The sequence below is a fragment of the Athene noctua genome, chromosome 1 (assembly GCF_965140245.1).
Source record: "Athene noctua chromosome 1, bAthNoc1.hap1.1, whole genome shotgun sequence".
NCBI classification, from domain to species: Eukaryota; Metazoa; Chordata; class Aves; order Strigiformes; family Strigidae; genus Athene; species Athene noctua.
This window is the reverse complement of record NC_134037.1, coordinates 5,007,175-5,032,223: the sequence shown is the minus strand read 5'-3', so window position 1 is coordinate 5,032,223 and position 25,049 is coordinate 5,007,175. Positions and strand designations below refer to the sequence as shown.

At 49.6% G+C, this 25,049-nt stretch overlaps 1 protein-coding gene across 1 annotated transcript; it reads left to right on the top strand.

The window, feature by feature from the left end:
* The first annotated feature begins 503 nt into the window (after window positions 1-503).
* On the top strand, window positions 504-20,290 carry FAM167A (family with sequence similarity 167 member A). The gene is made up of 3 exons (XM_074921348.1): window positions 504-617; window positions 9,208-9,749; window positions 19,426-20,290. Exons 2-3 carry the CDS (start codon window positions 9,378-9,380, stop codon window positions 19,687-19,689), a joined length of 636 nt encoding a protein of 211 aa, XP_074777449.1. The 5' UTR covers window positions 504-617; window positions 9,208-9,377; the 3' UTR covers window positions 19,690-20,290.
* Window positions 20,291-25,049: the final 4,759 nt, after the last annotated feature.

The following is a 25,049-nucleotide window of genomic DNA, read 5'->3' as shown; positions in this document are numbered from 1 at the left end:
CGGAGAAGGGCTCATAGCTCTCCACGGCGTGCAACGGGAAGAGCCGCGGGGACACCAGCCCAATTCCTGTCGGGAAGAGCCACAGGCTCCTTTGGGAATACACCAGCTCTCCGGGCATCTCCTGAAAGTCTTTTGGGTCCCTGCCCTCGACAACAGCCCTTCATCCCTGTTACCACGCCGAGGGCATCGCTACCCCTCCTCCCTCGTTTGGGTGCCGGAGTCGGAGGATGTTTAGGACCCAGGCTGTGCAGCTCCTCCCTTTCAGGTCTCTCCAGGGTTATTGCTTGGTGGGAGGTAGGTTCAGGGCTTGGTGGTATGAATGAAAGAGAGAGAGGAAATCTGGACTGAAAAGCTCAAACTGGAATAGCTCGCCTGTCTCCAGGCAACAGGCCTGACGCAACCGCTGGAAAAAAAAAAAAAAAAAAAAAAGTCCCTTAAATAAAAAAAAAAAAAAAATCACACACACACACAGAGATTTCTGAAGCGAGACAGAGAGGAGGATGAGACAGTCTCCTGGAGGCACTGGTGACACCGCTCTGCAAATACCAAGTTGGAGACCCGAGGCAGAAGGAGGGAACCAAGATGTCCGTGCAATCTTCCCTCTGACTCGGTCCCCGGTAAGTTTGTTGCTCGCGTTGGCTTGGCCATGATGGGGCTGGGGTGGGGTGGGGAGCACAGCCACCCTGGGGACACCCCGCTGCACCCAGGACGGGAGCTGTCTGAGAGATGCTCCAGGCCCCCCCCCCCCCCCCCCCCGGCTTTTCATTCTGGGGAATGGTGTAGCAGCAAGGAGCAGATCTCTAGGGAGCATCGGGGTGGGGGCGATGGGGACCCCCTTGCATTGTGAGGTTCAGCACTGGTGTGCTGGCTGTGACATGGTGGGGCTGGGGGGCTCGAATTGTGTGTGTCCCCCCCCCCCCCCAATCTCCTGCCTCGCTGAAATCCCCTGGAGACGGCCGGCACGGTGGCTCCCAGTTGATTGGGACGGGGGGGGGAGTCCCCATCCCTGGGTGTATTTTGGGGTCGTTGGGATGAGCTGTGGGGGGATGTGGGGTAGGGGAGAACTTTGTAGAGTCGGGCTGAGGGTTGGACTCGGTGATCCCGAGGGGCTTTTCCAACCTGAGCGATTCTGTGTGATTCTGTGTGAAATCAGGGCAGGGTTTGAGTCCTGCTTTACGATGAGGCTTGTGGATTTTGCTCTCAGCTGGGAGTGGGGTGGGGGTGCTCAGCGCCTTCAAGGGGGGGTTTTCTGCACTGGATGAGGTGTAACAGGGAAGAATCTGGCCAGGTTTTGGGACGATCACCTGTTGCTCCCTCTGCCCCCTCCCCGAGATTCGCAAGAGCCCTGGAAAGGTTTGTCGGTTTTTTGCAGCGCAGACATAATGGGATGAAGCGCGGTGGCCTCGCAGGGCGTAGCTACCTTTGATTTTTTGAAGCAGGCACTGTGTGCTGAGCAGAGCAGGTTTCCACCTGCTCAGGTCTGGCCCTTTGCAGCTCACGTTAACACTGAAGGGGTGGGGGGAGGAAATAAAAAAAAAATCACCCAGAACTTCTTCAGAGCCCTTTATAACAGCTTGGGGCTAATTGCTAAAATAATACCGTCAGCCCACACTCCTCCCAGCACAAGCGTTTGTGCAACCCCAGCCAGTGTGCCCTGGTGCGATGCACACCCCTGCACCCACACCACCCAAATCCTACAGCCTGCACCCTCTCCGGTCCACGCAGACTGACACCTCTCCCCCAGCCGGCAGCCACGCAGGGCTGAGGAGACCCCTCCCTATTTTCCTGTGATGCTCCCTGTATTATTCGGTACTGTTCTGCTTTTCGGAGCTTTTCTACATCAGGGACCTTAGTGGAGAGAGGGATAAAATGGATGAAAAGCAAGTGCCTTGTTTCCAGTGAGGAGCCGTGTCCAGCTGAGTCCTCTGGCTTTGTCTGCTCATCCCCTGTATCCTACGGACTCCCCACTTTCCAGCGGGAACAAGCCTGTTTTGGCTGCTGGGGGTGCCAGCCATCATTTCAGTATTCTGGGGCTGTTGCTGTTATTTGCATCTCAGGTCTCCCCCGCTTTCGAATGTCCATTGCAGTGGTACCTCTTCACAGGGGGATTTGTACAACACAAAAATAAAGCAGAATGGGAGGGATCCGGCTTCTCCCAGGCTCTGAGCTTTGCAATAGCTCCGCAGCCATTAGGTGTTTGCAAAATGTAGCAGAGATACTGCAGGAAAAAAAAAAAAAAAAAAAAAAATTACTCAGCCTCAGAGTAATGTAGCCTGTCTGGGAGAAGGGAGGGGAGGGGGTCTGTTTGCAACCAGCTCGCCTTAAATAATATTAAATAAGAAAGTGCAGCTCAGCAGTGGGAGAAGGCAAGGTCTGGGTGCAGAGGTTGTACGATCATTGCTGGGGCAGCTGCCAAGGCGGGTAATTGGATGGGACAGGGAGCATGTAAAGGGGGTTAGGGGATCGACAGGGGGCTGACCCCGCTCCCCCGATCACTTTAACTGGGAGCTTCGGGGTCTTGAATTGGCCCTGGCACTTGTCTCTGCAGAGGATGAACTCAGTGCTGGGCAGAATGAAGCCCAGCAAAGACGGAAAGAGGTTTGTTGGGTTTTGTTTTTGTTTTTGTTTTTGTTTCTGAAAACACACCCTTCTGCCTTCCATGCTGCATTTAGGGAAAAATAACTCCCCGTGCTTGTCTCCTGGGAAGAGAGCATTTCTCAGCCTGACCTGGCTCATTCCCAAGGATGCACCGGCACAGAGGTCCTTGTCTGCTCTTTCCTTGCTGAAACACAGCCGTGCTTGGGATGGAAGAAGAGAGAAGGGAAGGAACTGGCTCTGTCAAGCCACAGGTCCTTTGGGATCATCTCTGGGGACAGCTTAGGTGTGCCACCTCCAAGATTAGATCCCCAAACCTGCCAGGACCCTGGGGCAGTGCATGGAGAAGTAACCCTTGTCCATAATCCGTGGCTCCCTTCGCCTCAACAGATCTTACCAGAACATGACTAGGGTGGACAGGGTGTCTTCACCAAGAGGATGTAAACTTGCCTTTGCTGATGTAAACTTGCCTTTCCTGCTACTGCTGCTTACTCCCTTTCTCTTGAAGAGTAATTTACACCTGGTTTTGGCTGATGGGCTGAGAGCATTGACCCAGTCCAGCTTCCCAGTTTGCTAATACTTCCCTCTCACTGGAAGACTGGTTTGAGGGAATGTCACATATCTGGCACTGCCCATCTTCATGCAGGATTTCCACACAACCGCTGGAAATCTGCTGATGGAGGGGAGCTGAGCTGCTCTGAAAATGGAGCTGCTAGGGTCCATCTGAAGCAGGCAGCAATCTCAGCCTTGCTTCCTCACAAGGATTTTGTGCAGGGGATGCAGGAGGGATAAGGTGCCGGGAAGGTACAGATGTATTTATTGAAACAGGTTCTGACTCTACCAGTGATGCTGGAGATCAGCCAGGAAGAACCTTAGGGCAGGGAGTGCAAACTGGTCCCCTCTTATCTCTGCACTTCTCTTGTCAGGCTGGTGGGTTTTCTGCAGTCTCCCACTGCTCTCCCCTCCTCCCTTCATTGCAGCATTTAGGGGGGGGGGGGGTCTGGAGGTTATTTGGGCAGAAGGACATGCCAGGGGGACCCTTCACCCTGCTCCAGGTCATACATGAGTGGGAAGCCCCACTTCTTCCCCCTTTCCCCCCATGTATCTGTGAATGCCATGTCCACATCCCGAGGGCTGAAGCGGAAGGGGCTTCTTCCCTGCTGCTGATCTTAGCACCCAAACTGTCTGGGAGGTCTTCCGGGGGTTTGTTCATGGCAGTAAATGGACAGGAATGTCCACATGCACTCAGGATCCCGTTAAGCTGGGTGCTGTACCCCATACCTGATCCCACTGAGTGGGGCAGCTCTGTGACCACCTCTCCAAACGCCTGCAAGGACATTGCATTCTGGATCAACCCAGGGACAGAAACTTGGTCTCCTCCTTGGGTTTTTCTCATCTATTAGGCTGGAAGTCAGGTCTGTGAGGGTGTGAAGGGACACAGTCAATGTGGGCAGCCCTGCAAGGAGGCCTGAAGGTAAAGTCACCAGGCATGAACCTGTCTCCGTGCTTGTGATGCCCAGCTTGGTGGTTTCAGTGTTATCATCTCATCCCTCAAAGAAGGGACAAGTTCACAGCCCACACGAGCATGGCCAGGAGTTCTCCATGGGCACTATGTCCAGTGGGCACTAACTGAGGGCTGGGGGTTCTGCCCATCTCCATGGGCAGACCCCCTTCCATCCTGCCCCAACCGTGACGAGCAGGCAGAGAGCATCTGATCCTGGCAGCACCAGTTTCCACAGGGGCCTCTGCCCTGGGGGGAGCCCTGGCCTCAGGATCAGGCAGATCTTCAGGCTGCTGGAGTCTTCTCTTTTTGGGGGGAGGGAGGCTGAAGGTGACTTTGGGACAGGCGAGAAAGGCTTTTGGGAATCAGATCAGTTTTCTGCAGGAGCAGATTTCAGGTGCCACAGAAAAGGATTGGGTGGCCGAATGCCGGGTAATAAAACCCAGGGAGATCGGCTCTCCTCTGAGTCAGTGGGACGGCCGGGGGAGCGAGCTGCTCTCCCTCTCTGTAGGAGCCTTGTGCAGAGCAGCACGCTGCAGCCGCGCTGCTTGGGGGGGCTGTGGCAGGGGACCCCAGGGGGAGAGGAAGAGCCTGAGCTCACCAAAACCCACAAGCCCATCAGCTCCCTTCCTGAGGTCGTTTTGGCATGGGGAAAGGAGTGATTCATGTGCAGCCTTCCTGAAAGGGAACTCCAGGGGGCTGCGGTGTTGACGCTGATGGGTGTCCCCTTCCCTCACCTGCTGCCCTGGACCTCAGCGTCTCCACTGCCTGGAGGATGCTCAGGAGCCTCCATCCACCACCGTGCAGCAGCTGGAGTCCTCCCTTACTCCATTGCTATGGCAACCCCCTTGCACAGGCATCTCCTCCTCGCTGCCCCGCTGCCAACCTGCTGCAGACCTCCGGGGGAGGGGGGTCAGCCATCCTCCCCCCACCCCTGTCTTTGTGCTGTGCTGAGAAGGAAAACAAACACCGCACTCCCTGCGCGGGTTATGCACACTGGGCACCATCCCCCCCGCCTCTCCATCCACCTCTGTGTTTCTTCAGCCCACGGTTCCAGGCTCAGGGTCCTCCTCACCCGCTGTGACCTGTGGAGCTCAGTGATGATGTTAGCAGATGCGATTTACTCTAGAGTTTTCTTTTGTAGGAGAGTGCCCCTGCACTGGTTATAGTGAGAGCGTGGGCACCCAGATGAGGTCGAGAGACCTGAAGATACCGGAGGTGAATTCTGTACATCTCTGCAGATCCTCAGAGCTTTTTTCTTTTCCTTTTTTTCAGTGGCATGATCTGCCTACTCAATGAAGGAGAAACTGAGGCATAAAGGAGGCTGAAGTGCTTTTTAAAGGTTGTTAATGGGCTGAGCCGTTACCTCGGCCGTGTTTAGCCCATGCCAGAAAAGTCATCCGTGGGCTGTGCAGGCACCCCTTCACCCTGCAAAAGGGCTTCCCTCAGCTGAGCTTTGTCTCATACTGAGGCTTTTTTCCTTCTCAGAGAATAGACAAGCAGAGTAATACAGACTCTTACAATCACCGCTGCTCCTCTGTAATAAAAAATATTACAGTAAGCTGAAGTCCACCAGGAATAGCGAAGGGAGAGAAATAATTTCCTCCCCACACCTCTGCTTTGGCCCGATTGTTTTATTTATCTCACTTTTTCCCATCCATTTCCATCCTGGGTGTTTCTCTCTTCTTTTTTTCCTTTCTTCTCCTAGACTTCTTGCTCCTCAGTGTGTGACCCTCCAAAGCCCCACGTGCCCTTATTTACATCCCTGAATTTAGCAGGCTGTACCTGTGCTGGCCTGGCCTGGCACACACCAACCAACGCTGCCTCATGAATGCCTTGTGCTCAAAGCTGATGGGGAAAGCACAGACGTATAAAACTTCTCAGGCACATGAATTTCCCGCAGGCTAAAAGGCTGTGTCTAGCATAATTTTGTGCAATTTCCCTTTAGACTGTGAACTGCATCCATCATCAGTGACAATGAAGTGAAGCTTTTTCTCACACTCCAGTACACCTCCCCTTGCCTCCTTACCCCATCACACCTGTTTTTTTTCCGGGGATGTTCACACCGTTCTCCTCATCCCCTGCTGTTAATGCATGAAGTGTGTGATGGGGGGACGGGTCTTCTGCATCTGCTTTTAGGGTTGGAGGAATGGCTGCAGAGGGAAGTTGGGGTGGCAGATTGCGCTCCTGGTTTCTTAGAGCACAGGACAGCCCATGAGCTTCACAAGGTGTGTCTGGCGTGGGAGAGAGCAGGAATTGCATTGCTGACCTGTAACCGGGCAAAAGCCAAGCCTCAGGACATGCCAGCTCCGTGAGTCTTGGCGTGGTAGGACTTCACACGCAATCCAGTTCGATTCTCCATCCTGGACGTCTGCTTCCACTAATCCCTTTGCACTACAGCTTGCAGGGTAGGTCAGTTAAGCTGTTTTCTCTGATGCAAACCTAGCTCAACAAAGAAAGGAAAGGGTTTTTTTGTTGCCTCGGTGACCTGATGTGTCCTCTGCCTTCAGGATTGGTAGGATTCACAAAAGGGAAGGGGGAAGCCCCTGTGAAAAGAGTCTTAGTGAGGTGGGAGGAGACCCTCACCCCATTTTGGTGCCAAACTCCTGCTACCCCTATTTAGGCATAGAATGGATGCCCTGAGCCTGGCAAATGTGATAATGAAGACAAGTCAAGGGTTAATCACTTAAACTCACTTGCCAGCCTAGGGGGAAATTGAGCCTGGGGCTGGGAGACTGGGAGACTTCTGTTGACTTGAACCAGAGGCCAGGTTTGTCCCTGGGAATTAGGTAGCTCTCCGGCAGCAAACAGGTTTGTATTACAGCCTCACACAGAGACATTTTTCACACGCTTAACACTTTCAAATCTCTTTTTCTACAACAGGTCTTTGATCCCAGTCCAAGATATTGATAGGAAATTAAGAGGCAGCTGCTTTCTGTCATTTCTGAGTTTGGACAGGCTGGGGAACAGACGTGCCTGTTGAGGGGGTGTCCCTACAGAGTGAATGAGAGGTTTCGTGTTGCACCTGGGAGGAGGTGAAGGATGGGTTGGATCCTTGAGGCTTTCAGGGCAGAAAAATCAAATCCCTCCACAGCTGCTGGGAGGCAGTGAGGGGGAAGGGGAGATGGCAGTGGGGCGCTGGCAAGCAAACTGCTGTTGTGTTTTAATAGCCTGATGCTGTAAATGTTAACTGAGCTGTACTCAGGGCCCAAATAGCCAGGGCCTTTTTCCACCCTGAGGATTTTATATATGCTGAAGACACAAGGTTTTGTGGGGGCCTCTGATTTGTAGCCGTGGCGTGCAGAAAAATCAGCCTTACAATAAAAATATTATCTTTGTTAGGGGTTACCAAGTCCAGTAGCCCAGTGTGGAGCTGCAGGCAGACTCTGCTGGGCTTCTGGTTTTGGCCACCCCTAGCAATCTCCACCTCAAAGGACAGAAAAAAAGCTTGGAGGTGAGGGTTTTTAAGTCATTAGATGTTTTCCTTTATTGATTTTGGTAGGTTGGAGCTGGAGGCAAGTGGAATTTTCATTGACATGCCCTCAGCTCTGTAGAGCATCTGTGCAAGAGCTGATGCAGGACCTGACTGCCTGACAGGGCAGCCCTCTGCTTTCCCCTCCATACAATCTGTTTTTCAACAGAAGAAGGAAAACTGTTGCTGCTCCAGGAACGGGAGCCTTTGGCTTCAACCTGATATAGTATCTGTGTTTGCTCCCGCTCACGGTAAAACTCTCATTAACATAAATGGGAGCAGGAACAAGACCGCAACATGACTAATTCTCCACCCCCAGACTGTCTGTGTGTATATTATCAACTCCTCGTTCAGCTCATGTGCCTGCACACAATTGTGGGATAAATCTTACTCTCAGTTGGTGTTTATTTTAAATTGAATCTTCTTACTGAAAAGGTTCAAGAGGCGTAATTATGGTCTGGATTTCAGAGTTACACACGTCTTTGTGGGCACAAATAGCAGGGAAAAGAATGGCTGAGTAACTCATATTGCTGTGGTTTAGTGCATCCTGCTAGAAAGCTGCATACGTCCTGGCTGGTCTTTCTGGGCATGTTATCAGGCAGGCAAAAAAAGTATTTTGTTTTGTGTTCAATGTGTAGATGAGAGCTCTGGATCTATTCCTAGCTCAGCCATAGATGAGCATACGACCTTGAGAAAGTCTCTTATCTGATCCTACCAGCAAATGAATGCAGAAGCTGCCTGAGCTTAACTCTTGCGGAGTTGTTGGAGTCCTCCGTTGCTTTAGGTCCCACGGTTTGCTATCCCAGCTTTGGGCAGAGCTTCTCTGAGCCCACATGGGGTGACAGAAGGAGAAGCCGGGAGGAAGCTTCTGGCTTCTCCTCCACCAGCGTGTTTTCAAGGGGACCGTTCCCAAGGGGCAGACAGGACATGGCCAAGGATGGAAACCACAAGTCCAAGCCACCCTGAGTGCAGACATCTCCACTCAAACCATGCCAGCACCCCAGGTAATGCCCACACTTGCATGGGGACCAGGCTCCTGCCCTGAGACCCCTGGACAGATCTTTTGGCTGCAGATTGGCATCTTAGGCAAACTTCGACCTAAACTCAAATCTGTAAAACTGAGAGGGGGGAAAAAAAAAAAAAAAAAAGCACGCCACTTTTCTCAGCTCTCCTTTTGTCTCAAACTCTAGGGAGAAGTTTGAGTGGTCTTACTTCACCTGGTCCTGTTTTGTGCAAGAGGAAAGATACAGGTTTGCCAGCCAGAAAAGCAGCAAAACAGCATGAATAGACACCCCAACCCCCAGCAGCAGCCATTGCTGTGTCCAGAGGACGTTGAATTGTGTGATACAGTTCCAGATGGGTCTGTGAATGTGTCCTGGCCTCCTTGGCAACCCTTTTATGGCCCCTTGAGTTAAGAGTGGAGATGTAGGTAACCAGAGCTTCCCTAAAAGCTAGAGCCTGTCTGTTCCTGCCCCAAAAGCAGTCAGATAGCTGAGGTGAGGTAACACTCCCTAGGAGCACCTTGGCACTGTGCCTCTCCCAAAGCCCTTGCTCCCTCTGCTGCAGCAAGAGCTGTCTCTCCCTTTTTGCTCCCTTTTCCTTCTCAAACTGGAAACCAACCCTCTGCTTTTTATTCTAGGTGTTCATCCAGGGACAGCGCGGTGCTTGAGCAACAGCTGCTGCCTCTGCAGCTCTCCTCCAAGGGGCTGTGTTTGTCACGCTGCAGGAGCTGGTCCAGCCCTGAGGGTTTCCCACCTTCATCCCTGGCTCTTTGCAACACACACCTATGCTCTTTGAGTTCCAGAGAGGATGTCTCTACCCAAAATCCAAATAGAAGAGGCTCTGGACAACACAGATACTGGCTCTGGAGGTGCTGCTCCTCCTGATGACCATCTGAGAAGCCTCAAGGCATTAACAGAAAAGCTGAGACTGGAGACCAGGCGCCCATCCTACTTGGAGTGGAAGGCAAAGCTGGAGGAGCAGGCATGGAAGAGCCCTCAGCCAGCAGGAGAGGAGGAGGCAACCGAGGACAAAAAGGCCATGGGAGAGCCTGTCCCCTTGAGGAAGGTGCAGCTGCATCTCAATGGAAGCCCTGCCCAGGACAAGGTGACTCTTACCTCAGGGAGAATAGGTGGCTTTGAGAGCATTGATGAAGCTTTGACATGGCTCAGAAAGGAATTGGTAAGTGGTTTCCTGTCCCTGTTAGACAGCACAATTTTCAAGAGGGGAAAAAAAGAATAAAAATGAGGAAACGAGCGACTCCTTGTTCCTACCTGCCTTCAATCCCAGGTGAAAAAACAACAATCAGTCATTGTGGTTTTGGTGGCTGGTGGGAGCAGGAGAAACCCAGGGAAGGGAAAAGGCAAATGTCAGAGCACCACAACCTCAGAGAAGGAGCTGGGTCCATGTCAGCATCCCTGCTGGCATCCAGCAGGCTGGGGAAATATGGTTGCACTAGTTAGGACTTTTTAGCAGTTTGCCCCCTTCCCTGCTTCTCTAATTGTATCTCAACACTCAGATGAATACAGCGGGTATGAATACACCGTGAATACATGGGCACTGCTGGTGCAATAGCCCATCTCTGATGGGGATCAGGAAGGGATGCTTTGTCAGGGCTGTAGGAAGGAGCCGTGACTAGATCCATCCCCTGGATCTACCCTTGCAGCTTGTGGCCATTTAGGAACTCCCTCAGCAGGAGGCTGTATGCTGACCACTGCATTTAACAGTCATGAGTCGATCTAACCTCCAAGTGTCTCCCTAATTACCCTCCTTTTTTTAAAAAAAACCCAAACAACTCATAACACTCTATAAGATTTTATGGTAACTTGCTTCCCCTAAGTCATTTCTGCACAGTGAGACCGAGGGTTTCCTTTTGCTTCAAACCATCTAATGAATAATATTCTTTTTTCTGTTGTGTGCATGATGACAGAACCTTACCTCAGGGCCCTCCTCATCCAGCTCTTACAGGTTCATCATGTGTTTGTTCCTGCTTCACTAGAAGCTGGTCCACATTTCCATCATCCTCCCATCCCAACCTTGGGTCCTATCTTACATGTGTTTATTTATGAACTGGCAGATTCACAGAGAGAAAGACCAGACAAAAATGCTCTATCGATACTAGGAAAGCACACAAAGCCAGGGCATGGGTGCTGGAAGCTTGTATGTTGTGTTGCCATCATGGTCTTTGGCACGAATTTGGCCTGGGCCAACTAGTGCTGATGCAAGCAGCTCCCAACCCAGCTCAGCACAGCCTGGGGATAATTCCCCAGGAGGAAGCGTGGATGCAGCACATCTTTTCTGGAGGCCACAGCAGGTCAATAGGATGGACATGACCGGATCAGGGCATCTGTTTTCAGGCCTGGAGGATTGGTCCCAGTGCTCTTCACAAGTGTAGGAGCAAGCAGATGCCAAGACGCGTGATCCTTCCCTTCTCCTCACTGGAATGAAAAATCTTTATTTTTTTGGCCCACATGACTGGAAACAACTCGTGTCATGAGGCTTTGTTTCTGTTGCCTCATTGTAATTTTGCTGTGAGTCCCACCAGCATTTGCAACTGTATTGACAGCAGCAATATTTGCAACAGGGTCCCAGGGGACTGGGACATCACTTGCGGTTCAGGCACACGTGTGAAAATGTTCGAGTGCAAACGCCTTCCTTTTGATAAGCACCGAAAGTCTTAGAGCAAAACATTGCACAACGATGAATAATAGTTCTTAAAAATTGTCTGCAACTTTTGCTTTATATAATATTTATTTTTTGTTGTTGCCCTTGCTTCTAGATTCACCCATCTAGATTGGTCTCTAGGGAAGTTATTTATAGAGGTGGTTCTGGATGTCACAGCTTTGGCAATTAAGTTGTTTCTCAGGCTTTCAGAAGGTGGGTGCAGTGCTTTAAGGAATCCAGGACTATCAGGAAGAGTTTTGGGCTGATCTCCAAAAATCACTCAGCGCTCTGGAGAATCTCCACTCCAAGTCGCAGACTTGAATCTGGGTCCATGCTTGTATCTGTGATACAATCTTAAATTCACAGAGCGCTTGATGTAAGCCCCGAATCTCAAGATGCCCAAAGACAATAAGAAGCAGATTTACCTTCTCAGAGCCCTGGCTTTTAAAACATTAGGTTTGTCCTTTCGGTTTCTGCCCGTGATGGAAATATAAAAAGTCCCAGAGCCCAGTTGTACCCTTTAGACTGGTGTGTGGCATATAAACCACCATCTGACGAAAACGAAAAGTTTAAATTAAAGAAGAAAAAGGGCAAAGCAAACCCTAATTCTTGCTCACTTTCCATTTTCTTGCCTCTTAATTATACCAGTCTTTGCTGGATCTGGACATGACTCATGTAATTTAGAACAATTTCCCCAAAAGAGGGAGCATATATTTGACTGACCACACAGCTAAATAGCTATGTTGGAGGCACTATTGTTGGGTAAGAGCTGCCAGCAAACAGTGAGAACACAGCAAGGCCATCCCATCACAGGATGCTTGAACAAAAAGATGCATTTCACATTACATTTCAAGGGTGAAACCCAGTTTCTTTTCAAAGAAATGAACAAGCTTCCACACATCCCAACACAACCAGGATTTTTCCTTGTTTATCCCCATGTTGTCACAGTAGAGCAATCAGGAAAGCCTCGTAGTGGGATATGGTTATGTCTAAGTTTGTATATTTACTTAAGGCAGGAGCCAAGGCCAGAAAGGGCAGTATCCCTCAGACAGCACCCTGCTTGGGGCAACCAGGCAGGACACCAGCACCCCACACCGCGGGTAGGGTCACCCAAAGCAGGCAATCCATCCTTCTGGTCTGATTTAACGTAGGAGATCAGGGAGCACCATGCAAGCCAGCCTTACTCCAAACAAGTGTTGAGTATCCTGGGCAACGTTCTCCAGAACATCCAAAAATGATCCAGTAGTCATAACTGGGATGAAATCTGCCTCTGCTGCAGGGTGAATTCTCCCTTCACTCTACGCAGTCTTTCATGAGAAGTCTGTTTAGAGTATGTAGGATTCATCTATCCAACGAAAGGGCAAAAGCTGATGTATGTGAAGATTGCTACGCAGAGAAGAAGTACACCAGCCCGTGTCCTTACTGAAGGAAATGCAACGATGCAATGCATGCAGCTCCATCACCCACACTGTGCAACTCCCATCACAGCTACCAGCGTGTTTAGGCTGGGTTATTTCAACAGCATGGCCCCAGCATGGGCTTGGCTCGTACCAGATAGCACCCTGCCAAACAGTTAGAGCTTCAGGAGTTTGTACATGCTGGGGACTGTTCCCAACAAGCAATTTGTACGGGACCACCCAATTTTGGAATTAACTCTAACCCAGCCAAAATCAGTAGTGGCAGCAAAGTGAATTTAGTAGGATGTGCATGCCCAAACTTCCCCTTGGCTGTGGTGCTACAGAACAGGCCATGGCATGGATTAGTTGTTTTGCCATGTGATAGTCCAGGAGTGCCCAGCTTTAAAATTAAAGTTACCTGTAAAATCTAAAGCATCACTCCCAGTTCACACAAAAGGGGTCGTCCAGCGCTGCAAGGAATTTGTGTCCGTGTCTCCAGTCTGCTCTGGTCCAGGTTCAGGCAGGTTCAGTCTCCTCCTGTTCAGTAGTGAAGGGCAAACCCAAGGTCTTACTGTGCATCTGCTGGTTTTGGTCTTTCACCCCACATGACCTGTCCCAGGACCTGATTCTGCACATCAAGTCCTGGCCCCGGTTTATAGGACTGACATATGCCCACTGAGCTCCAGCCAGCCGCGTCAGCTGGGACCTGCTGAGAATCTGGCCCCGAGAAGGTGATTTATTCAGACATGCAAACTCCTGCTCTTGTTTTTGCACTGAGGCTCTGTGTAGGTGTACGAGCAAATTGCCGCACTCAGCATGTGCTGAACCGCCCCGGGGCTGCAGCACTTCCCTCCCCAACTCATTCTGCCTCTCCTTTGCCCTAGTGTTTGCCTTTGCGCTGTCAAGCATGGCTGCTCTTCATCAACACTGAAAGTAAAGCCATCACCAGCCAGGCTATGGTGACAGACCCAAGGATCAGAGTGGTCAGACTGTATTTTCTTCTTTGTTTATGAAAGTTGTCAGAACAAATGTTTACACGTTCAAAAATTAAGCCCTCAGAGAGTCCTTTTCCTTCTAAATGTGGTTAAAGAACAAAACTCTGCTATGAGCTGGGACATCTTAGAACAGTTCTGACTTTGTTCCAGTAGGAAAATATGCTTTTCGTCTCAAATTCACCAGTGTTATGCACTAAAATCTGAAGTGTGTGAGCCAGAATGCAGGAAAGACTCTTGAGAAGGAACACAAATGTCTGATGCTCTTCCCTGGGAAATTGTAGAACACCTACGTCCTGTTGGTCGGACATTTATTATTAAATATTAACTGCTATTATCTCTGGGATACTGATACCGGCGGAAGAAGTACTTCAGTGAATTTAAACAATGATGTGGCACCGAAACAGTGTTGACATGAGCCCCATTGCAGATTGCTCTGTGATTGTTCGGAGGTAGAGAGAAGGAGAAGGAATCTAAAGCACGGATATGATGATGGAGACTGGCCTGCGTTGGGAGTCCTCCGCCACGCAGCAGGTCCAGGAAGAATTTTTCTGTGTTTTTATTTAAAGCAGTGAAAGGGCATGGGCACAGGCACCAGAGCAGGGTCATCTCTAGTGTTAAAATGCTAGAACAGGGGCACAGTTTGGGAATTATCACACAACAGGACTGTCCCCAAGTGACATTCACCCTGTTTTAGAGAGAGAGGGAGTTTCATGGGGTGGATGTGGAGTTACGCGTGTAGAAGAGATGTAAGTGCAGCTCTGAGAAATTATGTGTTCTCTCCTGTGTAATCCCATGTGAAAGCCCACTGAGATGTCCATCTGTTCACCTCACTCAGATGTTAAGATGACAGGCTTTTCCTCTGTCAGTGGGCTTTCTCCAGGGTACAGAATCCCCAGTCCTGGAAGCATTTTAGCACCCTGTAATTTAACAAAAAAAAAAAAAAAAAAAAAAAAAAAAGGTAACTACCTCCCTCAGGAATGGTCATATGATCTTTTCCAAGGGAGTCAACACAGACTAAACTCAACACTGAAGAAGCGTGAGATTTGGGTCCCACATCAGGCTCTGCATGTGTCAGCTGGCAAAGGTATCCTGGACTTTGGTGGTGTGTAACTCCCAGGCTCTGCAGAAGGAGATGAGATACCTCGTCTAGGGCTGTGGCTTGCACCACAAGGGCATGAGCATCTAAAATTAGACATGGTAGGGTGGCATCTGAGCATCTTTGAAGATGAAGCCTCAAACCAACACACAGACTTAACTGACTTCTCTGAAGTGTTTGTCAAGGGTCGAATAGTCGGCCTGTTCTTCTCCGTGTTTGAATCCAAGTGGCTGCACTCAGTTAGGAAAGAACCGGTTTAGATTTGTTTCTTTTGATCTTCTGGAAATAAAAAGGGCTAGCCCCATGGGAGCAGACAGTTCTCCATGGACCATCACCCTGAGCTTCATGGACCACAGACTGGGATGATGTCCACAGGGGACTTCACTTTTGGGAAGAGGTCCCAAGGAGTTCCAGACCTCCATGGCATGAGGTGCTCTCTGCTGATACATCCCCCCATAGCGACACAGAGAGATGGACCACTGGCAGTGGGAGCATTACTGGTCTTCCTCTCTGTGACCATACAGTTAAGGCAAACTTGAAGACAAGTCTAGGCTACACCCTGAGCTTCCTATTTGGGCTAAGACTGGATGGCAGGCAAGGATGCATCCAAAACTTTCTCTTCCTCCCCATATTAAATATCCCTGGGATACTCTAAGGCTCAATCCAAACAGAAAATCCTTCCTGGTCTTCCTTTGGGCCTCTGTGGTCCAGCTTTGTGATTCAGCCTAGGAGCTGCAGTAGCTCCTCTGCCAGGAAGGGCCTGGGTTTGGTTCCCCCTCCCACCTAAGGAAACTGAAACCAGCAGCTTGTCCATCCCAACAGCGTGTCCCAACCATGCAGATGAAAAGCAGCTCTTTGCCTGCTGGAGCTGGGCGTGCAGAAAGAGGCAGACTGTGTTGCAGAGTGGTTCGTGTGAGCGAGACATACCTGAGACTGTTCCTGCATTGGGCGTGTGAGACTTGAAGGGAGCAAAACGCACAGTTTCTGCTGGGTGGTCCCCGTGGGTTTCTCCGGGATGTTGCACAGAGTGTGTGGGATCATGCTGTCATCCCACACAGATGAACTGGTGCATGAAGCTATGCTGTGGTCACTAACCCTGTGGAAGAACTATGCAAACCAGAATCCCATGGCTTCCCACGATGTGGCACCTCTAATCCCATTATCTCTTTCCAGAAATCTTTGTGGGGTTTTACTGTGCTCCTTTTAAAAAGACATCATTAATCATTTCTAGAGATGGTTTAGTCCTCAGCGTGGGACTGGTTGAATGTTTCTGCGTTCATGAGGAACCTCTGGGAAAGAGGAGGAGAATGAGAATTTCTGGGTTCAGACCCAAATTCTGCTACTATTCTGAGTGGTTCTGAACAAAGCAAGGTTTGACAGGACAAATCCATGGAGGGAAGACAGGGTGTTTGCATCGCAGAACAAGCCTTGGGGATGAGCAGGAGGAGCAGGAGAGGCCGTGCCCTGCAGAGCAGCCCACCCTTCCTGCCCACAGTGGGGCCTTTAGTGCTCTGCTCCCCACCCAGCCATCACCCCCTCGACCCCCATGGGACCCATCCCCGTGTAAAGCACTCCTGAGCCCTCGAGAAGCTGAGGGCGCCTCCTGAGGGGCACAGGCAGTGACAGCCCTCATCCCCTGTGCCATCTCTTCACTGTGCGTGTCATCCTTTAGCCAACTGCTGCCAGGGTTTCTTCCTCACCCATCCGCCTTTCTTTCCTGGAGGACAGAAGGGAACCTTATCCCCCTGGGAAAGCCTTGGCTGATGGTGCACATCCAACAGGTCACCCTTGCTGTCAGGCAGGGCTGTGTCTAAGATGGTGTCACAGACTCGATGATCAATGTAGATGGGTGGTGGTTTTGTCCCATGCCACGTTGCCCCCACCCTACAGGCCACGTGGCTGCAGAAGCAGCTGGTTCAGCAAACACCAGGGCCAGCAGGTCCAATGGGGGTAAGGAAGGGTGAATGGAGATTGAGCACCCAAAGGATATGACCTGGAGGGCTTTGCCTTCCAATTTGCACAAAATCAGGGAGATTTCCTCAAAAAAGAGAGAAAGTGAGAACTGGTCAAAAGCAAGTGAAAAGCTGGCTTGGAGGGGAAAAATAGCGATCTCCAACTCACATCCCTCTCCACAATGGCCTAGAAATTCATTTTAAAACACTTTTTGATGTTGAGTTTTGGATTTTTTTATCTCGCATTCCTCAAAGCCTTTAATGAAAGCATTTGTTGACATTTCTTATGTAGCTTGATAAACTGACAAGAAACAACGACCCAGGGTCAGTTCAATAACACCCACGATCGCCTTCCTGATAAAATGCCAAGATGCAGTATTCACTGTGAAACAGGGAAAAATATCAGCAGGTTGGGGGTTTTGGGGTTTTTTTTCATTGCAACTCACATGGGAGAAGAAAAACCTGCCGAGTGGCATTACTCTGCTGGAGGCACAGGCTACAAGGTCTGCAAGGAAATAGTGATTTTTTTTTTTAAAGAAGTTAAATGGCCACAACCCTCCAAACAATTCAAGAGAGATTTCATGAGAGACAGAGATTCACTCTGAGATTTGTACAAAGGTGGCTTAATCCTCTCCAGGCAACCAAACTGGAGTCCAGTTGCTGGCTGAGAGCACCAGGCAAGGTCCTTCAGGATGCCTGCACGGTGCAGGAGTGATAAAAACCTTGCTTGGCTCGGATTAACTTTCATTATACTCCTGTCAACTCTTGGTTTAGGCTCTGATCACAGCATTGCAAAGAGCTTCCCGACAGCAGCAGAAAACAGCTGGAGCAAAGCCAGGCTTCCCTCCAAGCCCTTCAAACACCTACGGTGGCTGCTTCACCTTGCTGTGAGACCAGCAGTGCTGCAAGGGGCAATCCTGACATCTTTGGAGGCGTTGCCTGGAGGAGAAGGAGGGATTATGCCACAAACTAGAGCAACCCCGAGGATGCTCTGCTTGACAGCCTTGCTGCAGCAGCCCATGCATCAGGCATCATAAAGCTCTTGTAGAAATATCGCAGCCACCTGCAGAGCCTCCCAAGGGTAATTTTTCCTCCTCCCTTCCCTTTAGCAGTTTGATGCATGAGCCACCAGACCAGGAATAAATTTATCCTCTGCCCCCAAAGCTACATCTGTACTTGTAAACTAAACAGCTCATTTTCAGGCCTGGAGGCAAACCAGTAAGGTCTGACCACATCCATGCTGTTAAAATCCAGACAAGATGGCTGTATCCCAAATGCCTACTGAGGATAAATCCATCTGTGTTAACTCCTGAAGTGTGCCTGTGGGGAATTGCTTAGGACTGTGAGAGCTGGCCTCAGCTCAGAGGATGCCAGGACCTTGCTCATGATCAAGTGGAGACACTGTGTTGCAAGGCACTATTTAACGTATTGCTGTCGATGTAGTCTGGGTCTGTTTCTGAGCTCATTCAAACCATAGGGAGCCAAGAAACCGGGGATGCAAATCAAAGGAGTGAGGTAAAGGATGGATTTGGGGTCAGGGCAGCTCCCCAGTGCAGCTGGAGATGAGCTCAGGTCATCGTCTCATGCACTGAGAAGGCAGTGAGGACAGTACATACCCAGGGAGTCACCGAGAGGAAAATAAAAGCTAAAACCAAACAAAACAAAATCAGGCTTGGTGCCAAGGGTCTCTTTCTAGTGTCAGTTCATGTCCTGTGATGGAGGCAACACCAGGGGAAGAGGCAAGACATCTCATCTAGGACTGTTTTCCAGCCAGTTTTCTCCCTTCTTGTCTCCAGCACTTAGAGAGAGATTTAAGCCACAAAGTTTACTAAGAGCTGTTCAGCTTCTCTGCCACCACTCTCTTTTCTTTGTGGCTTTTGTGGTTTGTTGCTTTTTTGTGATGAGGGAAGTGGGGTGAGACATGGGAATTGGTTTTTCAGCATCTGTTGTTCTAGCTCTGCCTGCTTCTGTTCCCCAGACAAAAGCTGACTCTTGCACCAAGTGTTCACCTCCTTCCTTTATGACTTCCAATATCCTGTGGCAATAAATTTTAGGCTTAATTATAAGTTGAAATTAAAAAAAAAAAAAATAGCAGCCCTTTTCTTTCATCACTTCTGAATCTTCCACCTTCTGAAGTTAGGTGCCAGGGGAGAAAAAAAACTCCTCCTAAACACTTAGCTCATTAGCCTGCGGGATAGTCGTTCTCTCTCCTGTGGGAAACCGTGGAGGTCCCATCCCAAGAGCCACTTCAAACCAGCGAGATAAGCCACGGGGTATGTGGAGGGCCGCATTCCTGGCTGTCATGAACCGGCTCTGATTTATGCAGACTGGAAACCCAGGCCGAGTAATTGGGGATCGTTTCTCTGGGGTTCTTCTAATTGCTCCTTTCCACCTCTAATTGCTACTTCTCACTGTGGCTGCTCCCTTATGAGCAAAATTAATTTGGGCTTTGCTTAATGTTGATATGGAGGCTTGGAAGCCTTGCTGATGGATACTTAAGAAAACATCCTTGGCATGGCTGGCTTTAAATCCAGTTTCCCGGTGCTCCTGAAAACCTGAGCTGGCACAGACTTCCTGAACACTGAAAATTCACCATCCTGAGCTGGTATGCATCGTTGGCTTGGAAGATTCTTGCGTCCCTTCCTTTGCAATGGTGTAGCAGATCTAGTTGAGTTACGTTTCCCATTAGCAGGGAGTAGCCTGATAAGCAAATTTGTTGTGTCCTTGCCAACACCCTTTTCTCTTGTGTTTCAGGCAGAAATGCGCCTGCAGGACCAGCAGCTTGCGAGGCAGCTCATGCGCCTTCGTAGCGACATCAACAAGCTGAAGATCGAGCAGACGTGCCACCTGCACCAGCGCATGCTCAACGACGCCACGTACGAGCTGGAAGAGAGGGACGAGCTCTCTGACCTCTTCTGTGACTTCCCCCTCATGACCTCCTTCAGCCTCTCCACACCGCTCAAGCTCATCGGGGTCACCAAGATGAACATCAACTCCCGCCGGTTCTCGCTGTGTTGAAGGGGGGAAGAAGAGGGAAGGATGGGGGAGAAAGAGAGAGAGGACTGGGCAGCACCAGGGCTCTCTCTGCCTGACGCTGGGTGAAAAGAGGCCAAAGAGGAGCAGAGGGAACAGGAGCAAACAGGGAACCCACAGCTGGTCTTGGTAGCAGGGTAGAGCAGCAGAGCTGGGCACTGAGATGGCCCAGAGATGCTCGTTGAGAAGATGAGACCTGCATGGAGGAAGCGTGGAGAGCATCTGAAACCAATGGTGCACTTAGCCTGCTCCTTTGCAAAGTCCCTTCTCCTTCTCTTCCCCCCACAGTAACTAAGAGGACACAGCTCCACTGTGGTTGGTTGTATTCAAAAATCAAAGGAGGAGATCAAAGATCAGCCACGAAGCAAAGCAAAATCCCTTCTCCCTTTCCCTTTACCTCCTCCCAGGCTAGAGCTGTCTCTTCAGAAAATAAGTCACTCTCCTCCATGGTTGTCTCTCTGGGCATCAGTCCTCAGCCTCTGCTGGCCCAAGCATAGGATCCAGGGGATTGTTTCAGGTGAGAAGCTGATTTCCCGTAGAAAGGAGCCCTCCCAGGAGGTGAGGTACCAATGCTTTAAATGGTATGCAGCCCCAAGAAGTGGTGAGAAGATGTTTATTCACTTGCTCCGTTGAGTCTGATGTACTCTAGTTTAATTTTGCTTGTGGTATAAATTATGGATAGATCACGGACACATTTATATAGAGACTCCAGTCAGCCAGAAGTCACCTGTGTGCCCTAGGAATTATACCCAGAGCAATACATGCTTCTGATTTTGTTGTTAGCAGGGGTCACAAGACACCATGTGGTTACCCCCGCGAGCAGTAAAAGGAGGTGAATTACACCCAAGATGTCTCATATCAGAGAAATCACCCCAGTCTGACATTCCCCAAAACAGCAGCACCAGCAAATCCTGGATCCTCTGTAGCAACAGACATCCATCAGAGAAAGGGACGTCAGGAGGAGTAAAGGGACTTTTGTGTAACAAACATAAAGTGCAACTATAAGATTAAAGAGAGAAATATTGCTGCAATGAGCTTTGAACTTGCAACAAACACACGGGATTCCCTCCCTGCTTGGCAGTATGCAAGAAGGATGCTATATTTTCTTGCCTTTCAGTGCACACAGCTGCACACCTGCCTGTGCATGGCACGGAGGCCAGAGACACCCGTGATGTAGCCCAGCAAGGGCAGGGACTCAAAAGGTCTAGCCATGGCAATCTTGGGACACCTGGCACCCAAGGCAGTCTGTCTAGAGGGAGTGTGGGTGCCTTTAGGCTCTCCCTCCTGTGCCAACACCACTCCTGACCCTGTCAGTGTGGTACAATCTCTCAACGCATCGCCCCAGCACGTGCCCGAGCAGAGAGCTCTGTGGCTGAGGGAACATGACTGTGTCCACACAGCACCAGCTGAAGCCCTGGGGATGAGCGGGAGATGCAAGCCAGCACTGAGCTGAAGGCTGTGTGTCTGTGTTGATGTGCCTGTACCTGACTGTGTCTGTAAACTCTGTGTGTGCATAAAGTGGGGTGTGTGTGTGTGTGTGTGTGTGTGCACATGGGGCGGAGCAACCCCAAGTACAAATACAGGGCTCAGCCCTGAGGAGAAGGACTTGGGACTATTGGATGGAAAACTGACTGTGAGCCAGCAATGTGCACTTGCAGCCCTGAAAGCCAACTGTGTCCTGGTCTGCACCTAGAGCAGAGTGGGCAGCAGGGCGAGGGGGGGGATTCTCCCCCTCTGCTCCGCTCTGTGAGACCCCCCTGCAGGGCTGGGTCCAGCTCTGGGGCACCAACAGCAGAAGGACACGGACCTGCTCTAGTGGCGTCAAAGGAGGACACAAAGATGATCAGGGGGCTGGAGCCCCCCCTGTGAGGACAGGCTGAGAGAGTTGGGGGGTTCAGCTGGAGAAGAGAAGGCTCCGGGGAGACCCTAGAGCAGCCCCCCAGGGCTGAAAGGGGCTGCAGGAAAGGGGGGAGGGACTCTGGATCAGGAGGGAGGGATAGGACAAGGGATAATGGCTTTAAACTGAAAGAGGGGAGATTTAGATGAGATCTAAGGCAGAAATTCTTCCCTGTGAGGGGGGTGAGGCCCTGGCACAGGCTGCCCAGAGAAGCTGTGGCTGCCCCCTCCCTGGAAGGGTTCAAGGCCAGGTTGGACGGGGCTTTGGGCAACCTGGGCTGGTGGAAGGTGGCCCTGCCCATGGCAGGGGGGATGGAACTAGATGATCTTTCAGGTCCCTTCCAGCCCAAACCATTCTGTGATTCTCTGTGAGCCCGCAGGATACCTCTCTCAGGAGGTTGAGTGTTGGACCCATGTCTTTGTTCCCAAACATGACATGAACCAGAATCTGGTGAGACTCTGCCATGCCTGGGAAGATGCAATAAGGCTTCAAGACTTGGGTTTTCCACAGAGAGCTTAGGTCGATGCATAGAAGGCAAATAAGTCGTCTGCCTGAAGATGTTTCTGTGGGACGAACAAATTAACATCACAAAGGGGTTCATGGCCACATGGGGCTGGGGACTGGTAGGACACTCTGGAGCTGAGTTCAGTCCTCTGTCTCCCATAGTATGTAATCCCTCAGTGATGCCTCCCACTCCAAAGTTCACTGAGTATCATTTCTTTCTGCTAAAAAAGGAGGTATTTGGAGCACTGGAACTCTATACCTGTAAGTTAACCAGTCCCGTGCCTGGGCGCTGGATCGTGTGCAGCCCAGGTGGTGGGGTGAGTTGTGTCCAGACTGTCAGCTGGCCTCTGGACAAGACAACCAGCCACGATGCTGTTTAGTTTACTAGTAGAAAAATAGCCTTATCTCCCCATGGACATCTTGAAAAAAAAAAAAAAAATCATTAAATTTCTGCTTTGTTTACTTTTTTAATTAAAAAAAAAAATCAATTCATGTCCCACGTGTTGATTTTCAGAGGCATTTTCGATCAAAAGATAGCAGTGATAAATTTTCAGTGAAAATAATGCCTTGAAAGAGGGGGACTGGCTCTCTCTAGGATCAACTAGAGTCAGCTTATAGGGTGGACCTGCCTTTGGGCTCTTGTCTGGAACCCAAACGCAGGAGGTTAGTACAAGCACAGTCTGAGTAGGCCATTATATATGGCATTAGAAATATCAGACGTCTGGGTTCCAGACATGTATTTTCTGCATTAAGTGGAATGGGGGATGGTAATAACTGCCAGCTGTTCATCGAAATGCACAATTTTTTAATTATAAAATAATGTCTGTACTGATTTCTGCCTCTGGTGTCTCGTTGTGTTCGGTGGCTCCAGCTCTGCCTGGAAGCACATGGTTGGGAAAGTACCGGTCTGGTGTGTTCAAGGTTTACAGGTGTGCAAGGTTTCCGTTTCCAGTCAGGTTTTTCTATCCACCCACATCACTGGGGCAGCCCTATGGCTCCATCAGCAATTGCTCTGCTTTGCAGCATGGAGGAGATAGGAAGAAATTAAGGTGAGTGCATTTATTATGTATTTGGATAAAACTATGGGAAAGAAAGAAAAAACAAAACAAAACAAAACAAAACAAAACACTCTTTTATGTTAGGTGTTGTTTTGTTAGTGAGCCATGGAGTCAAAAGTGGGTCCAGGCGCTCAAAAATATATCAGGCTGGGGAAGAAAAATAAATAGAAGTACGTCTGATTTTTGCTGAACTTTGTTTAAAGAAAACAAGTCATCCAAAGGTTGGGTCAGCCTTCAGAAACACGAGTACAGATCGCTGCTCCCAGCACAAAATTCCCAGAAAGGAACCTCCAGGTCTCAGCTGTCTGCAATGAGATGATTCACACCTTTGAGTGCCGGTTCCTGTCCTTGTACAAGTGGCTTAGAGCCATGTTCCTTTTCCTAGATGACCTACGATGTCTGCAGAGAAAAACTAATGGCAATCAGTGTTGATGTTTCTGGGGTCCATCCTGAAAATGCCTTTTAACGTGACCACATGTGTGGACCACCAAATCAAGGCTGTGGTTTCTCCCTCTGGAGGACCAGTGGCTGCTGCTCCATCTATTTGAGGCAGGGATCTACTGGACGTTGATTCAAGGGTTGTCCACAAGCACCCAGCAGTGAGACATCTTCCACGTGAAATTAAAGAGCAAGTTTGAGACGAGTCTATGTGAGTAATTAACTGCATTTTTAATTTAGATGGACGGACTGGAAGACCGTGGATTTCTCCCGGCTAACTAGAAAGACCAAATTTCAGATTATTTTATTCTTGCCCCCAAAATCTCAATGCAAATTTTGGATGGGGGGAGTCAGTCTAGCATTTTAAGTGGTTACATTTTGCTTTTTGCTTAAAACAGTTTTAAAAATCTTAAGTTAAAACTGATATCATTAACACCTCATTTTCATTCAAACGTTGTTGTTCCGTAATGAACGGTCAAAATAATTTCCCTGAAATAGCCTTAATTAATTTTTTCCACTTTTTCAGTGGGTAGCAGCTGTTCATCCAGCTAGACCCAGTACCTGAAGTTTCAGTCAACATAAAGCTCTGTATATTTTTCAGCGTGAAGAAGTCAGTTAAAAACAAATTGGCCCAGATTAATTTCTGACTTCCTTTGGGTCACTTAAAAGGAAGCACAAAGCAATTTTACACATTTTAACTTACGGTCAACTGGCCGCTCTCCCTTGGCATGGTCTTGCCACGACATACTAATGGACAAGACCTTGCTCGTCTGTCACAGCCCTGATGCAGCAACAATAAAAAGGGTCATTGTTCCTAGGAGAGTGCCTCATTCCTCACTCTTTTGGCACAGAGAAGTGCTCTCGTATAATCGGTGAGTGATCTGTGTTTTGACGTCTCCCACAATATAACCCTCCATATAACCCTTAATGAAATTCTGTAGAGATATTCCCCAGTAGGTCCCGCTTACATGGGGAAAGCCAGGGAATTACATGTTTAAGGATTTAAAGACTGAATTTTCAGATTGCCTCTGCTACACAGTATTTCAACTATCACAGTCTAACCTCTTTTACATATATATGGGATAAAAACCCAGATGGAGTATTCCCAGCACCTTGTGGGATTTTTTTCACAGATTGACACTATCTGCTAAGTGGGGTTTATTTTAGATCAAGGAAGACAGAAGCGGGGGGGAAAGGAAACAAAAAAAAAAAAAAAGGATTGCAATGAGGAGGTGGCAGGCTACACACCAAAACCAGAATCAGACTCACTTCCCTCGCTGCATGTTTTACAACCAGCAGCCATGTCTGAGGAGATATACACAGGGGGCAGAGGCATCCCAAAACCTCAGGGAGAAATCACCCCTTGGGCATTGCTTGCAACCCAGCCGGCACCCAGAGGAACCATGCAGGGGCCCAGAGGAGGAGCAGCACTGAAAGATGTGCAAACC